At 41.8% G+C, this 2,874-nt stretch overlaps 1 protein-coding gene across 1 annotated transcript in view; it reads right to left on the reverse strand.

The window, feature by feature from the left end:
* The window catches only part of SRBD1 (S1 RNA binding domain 1), a 248,375-nt gene that overhangs the window by 236,998 nt on the left and 8,503 nt on the right, over window positions 1–2,874 (reverse strand). Inside the window, exon 2 of the mRNA XM_023512062.1 lies at window positions 979–1,058. Within this exon, the coding sequence (XP_023367830.1) occupies window positions 979–1,058 (80 nt within the window). The remainder of the gene's footprint in view (window positions 1–978; window positions 1,059–2,874) is intronic.

The following is a 2,874-nucleotide window of genomic DNA, read 5'->3' on the forward strand; positions in this document are numbered from 1 at the left end:
TGACTAGCCCCTACGCCAGTAAACTAGAATGATATTTTACAAATGCACATCAGATCACGTCACATCCCTGCCCAAAACCCTCCAATGGCTTTCCAACCTACTTCAAATAAAATCTCAAGGCCCTGTCACAGCCTATTAGAACCTACCCATTCTTATCACTCTCTGCCTTCATGACTCTGGACTGGCCACACTGGTCTTCCTGCTGTTCGCTGAACACACCAAAGTCACCCCTGCCTCAGAGTCTCTGCACTTACTGCTCTCTCTACTTGGAACAGCCATCCCCAAGATCCTTGCAGGTTGCACTCCCAACTCTCCCTTAGATCTCTTGCCACATCCTCTAAAAAAACTCCCTCACTATTCTGTCCAAAATGTCCCCCTACTACAACTACTCAGCATGCTCTCTTATCCTGCTTTAATTTTCTTTATAGTACTTATTATTGTCTAACATTAATCACTCATTTATTCAACAAATATCTTCAGAGCACCTCATATGGTACTGTGTAACACAGAGATTCTCACTGCGGACATCTGGCAATATCTGGAGACATTTTCAATTATCACAACTTGGGGGAATGCCACTGGCATCTAGTGGGTAGATGCCAGGGATATTGCTAAACATCCTACAAGGCAAAGGATAGGCCTCACAACAAATTATTCTGCAAACAATGTCAGTATTTCAGAGGCTGACAAACACTGCTCTAAAGTAATACATAAAACTTCCAGCTCTCATGGAGCTTACATTATGTTATGTTATATTATTATGTTATATGGTAAGTTGGTTATTTTCCTCTTATTTAACACTTTATCACCAACACTTTATCTTTATTTCGATTGAGACTGGAACATAGCATGAGTTCCATTGCATGAATGAATGAAAGATAATTTTCTTCCACCCAAATCATGCAAGCAGTTACTGACAGATGCATTACTCCTTAAAAATAATCATTTACCCACCCCATATTAAACCAATATTCTTACAACTCAGAGAAGAAAGGAAATCCATCTTTCAATACTGCAGTCTGAACCTGTAGTTTTGCTCTTCTTGGCAATGATGACATCTGGAAAAAACAGAATATGAAATCAGTGTGACTTGAATAGTCTGATCACTTTATTTGGCTATAAAATGATGTGTCATTCAAAACTAACAGTCCACAGGGAAAAAAAAGCATGTTTATTCCTAAGCTCAAGCACTGGTTTCCCCAGCTATGTAGCTGACAATTAAAAGAGCAGCTAGGCTCGGTGCCTGTGGCTCAAGTGGCTAAGGCACCAGCCACATACACCCAAGGTGGCAGGTTCGAATCCAGCCCAAGCCCGCCAAACAATAATGATGGCTGCAACCAAAAAATGGCCAGGCGTTGTGGCGGGCGCCTGTGGTCCCAGCTACTTGGGAGGCAGAGGCAGAAGACTCGCTTGAGCCCAGGAGTTGGAGGTTGCTGTGAGCTGAGATGCCATGGCACTCTACCCAGGGGAACAGCTTGAGGATGCTGTCTAAAAAAAAAAAAAAGAGCAGCTAACTGCCTTCTAATAGGTTAGAAAGCTTGAAAGTCTGGGCTACATTTTCAAAAATATAAGCTCCTACAGGATGACAACTCTTTGTTTTCTTAGAGTTGTGTGCCTGAGTATTCTCAAGTATTATTTGATGATAACACTATCAAGCAGTAAATTATAAAGTCCTTTATTAAACTATATGTCAAAGACAGAAACATTTTTCCTTCACCTGTTTCTTATGACAGTATAAAGTAGAGGCCTCTCTACAAAGTTGGCCATGAAATGAATGATGCTGATTGGCTGAAAAAGTAGCCAGGTTATTCCTAAAACAAGATAACCATTCCCTTATAATAAAAGTTCGTAGTGCTTATATAAAATGACTAGCCCCTACGCCAGTAAAGAATATTTACCAAATTCAAAAACCCAGCTCTAGTGCTCTCCTCTTCTCCCTCAGAGATACCAACAAGTCGCATGTGTGTTCACTTTGCAGTCCCAAATCCCTCTAGGTGATTGCTGTAAAGCCACAGCCTTTGTACTTCTCTGCCACTTTAAATGACTTGGTTAGCTCAAGAGCTTGTCTTAAAGCTCTGAGATTCCTTCTTCTCCTTGGCTTCATGTGTTGCTAAAACCTTCTGCTGTTCTGAAACTCCCTGAATGACTTTCATTTCTTTAAGTCCCATTACATCTTTCTTGATTTTGCCTAGTTTTCAGTGACTTTTTCATTAATTTTCTGAAATTTTTTTGAGCTTCTTTAGCTGGTTTTCAACTTTCTCTTCAATTCCATTCATCTTATTTGCCATCTATATTCCAAATTCCATTTCAGTCATTTCAACAATTTCCTTATAGTTGCAGTTCCCTGTTGTTGCCCCATTATGATCCCTTAGGGGTACTGATCTATTTTGAGTTTTCATGCTGCAAGGTTCTTTTGCTGGTTTCTTCTCATCTTTGACTTCTTTTCTCTGCTTAGGACTAACTGGTTTCAAAGGGCTCCGGTTCCTTGCTGGAAACTCTCTTTGATTGGAGTGAGGGGAGATCACAAGATGGCGCTCTAGTAAAAGCAGCGGCTAGATGTGAGTTTTATGGGTTCTTGCAGCGGTGCAACTTTACTCTAACCAGGTCTCAGTGTACTGGCAGCTTGATGGTGTGGGATCCGTAGCAGGGCTTTAGACTCTGGAATAAATCTTCCAACGCTATTATAGTGATAGAGAAAATGAGGTGGGGTCTCCTAGCACAGGTGCAGCACTAGAGACTTGAGGATGGTGTCTCCAGGTAGGGGCTCAGCGCCTGTGGCTCAAGTGGCTAAGGCACCAGCCACATACACCTAAGGTGGAGGATTCGAATTCAGCCTGGGCCCACCACACAGCAATGATGGCTGCAACCAAAAAA

Source organism: Otolemur garnettii, unplaced genomic scaffold, assembly GCF_000181295.1.
Source record: "Otolemur garnettii isolate 467f Iridium unplaced genomic scaffold, OtoGar3 scaffold00024, whole genome shotgun sequence".
NCBI lineage: Eukaryota > Metazoa > Chordata > Mammalia > Primates > Galagidae > Otolemur > Otolemur garnettii.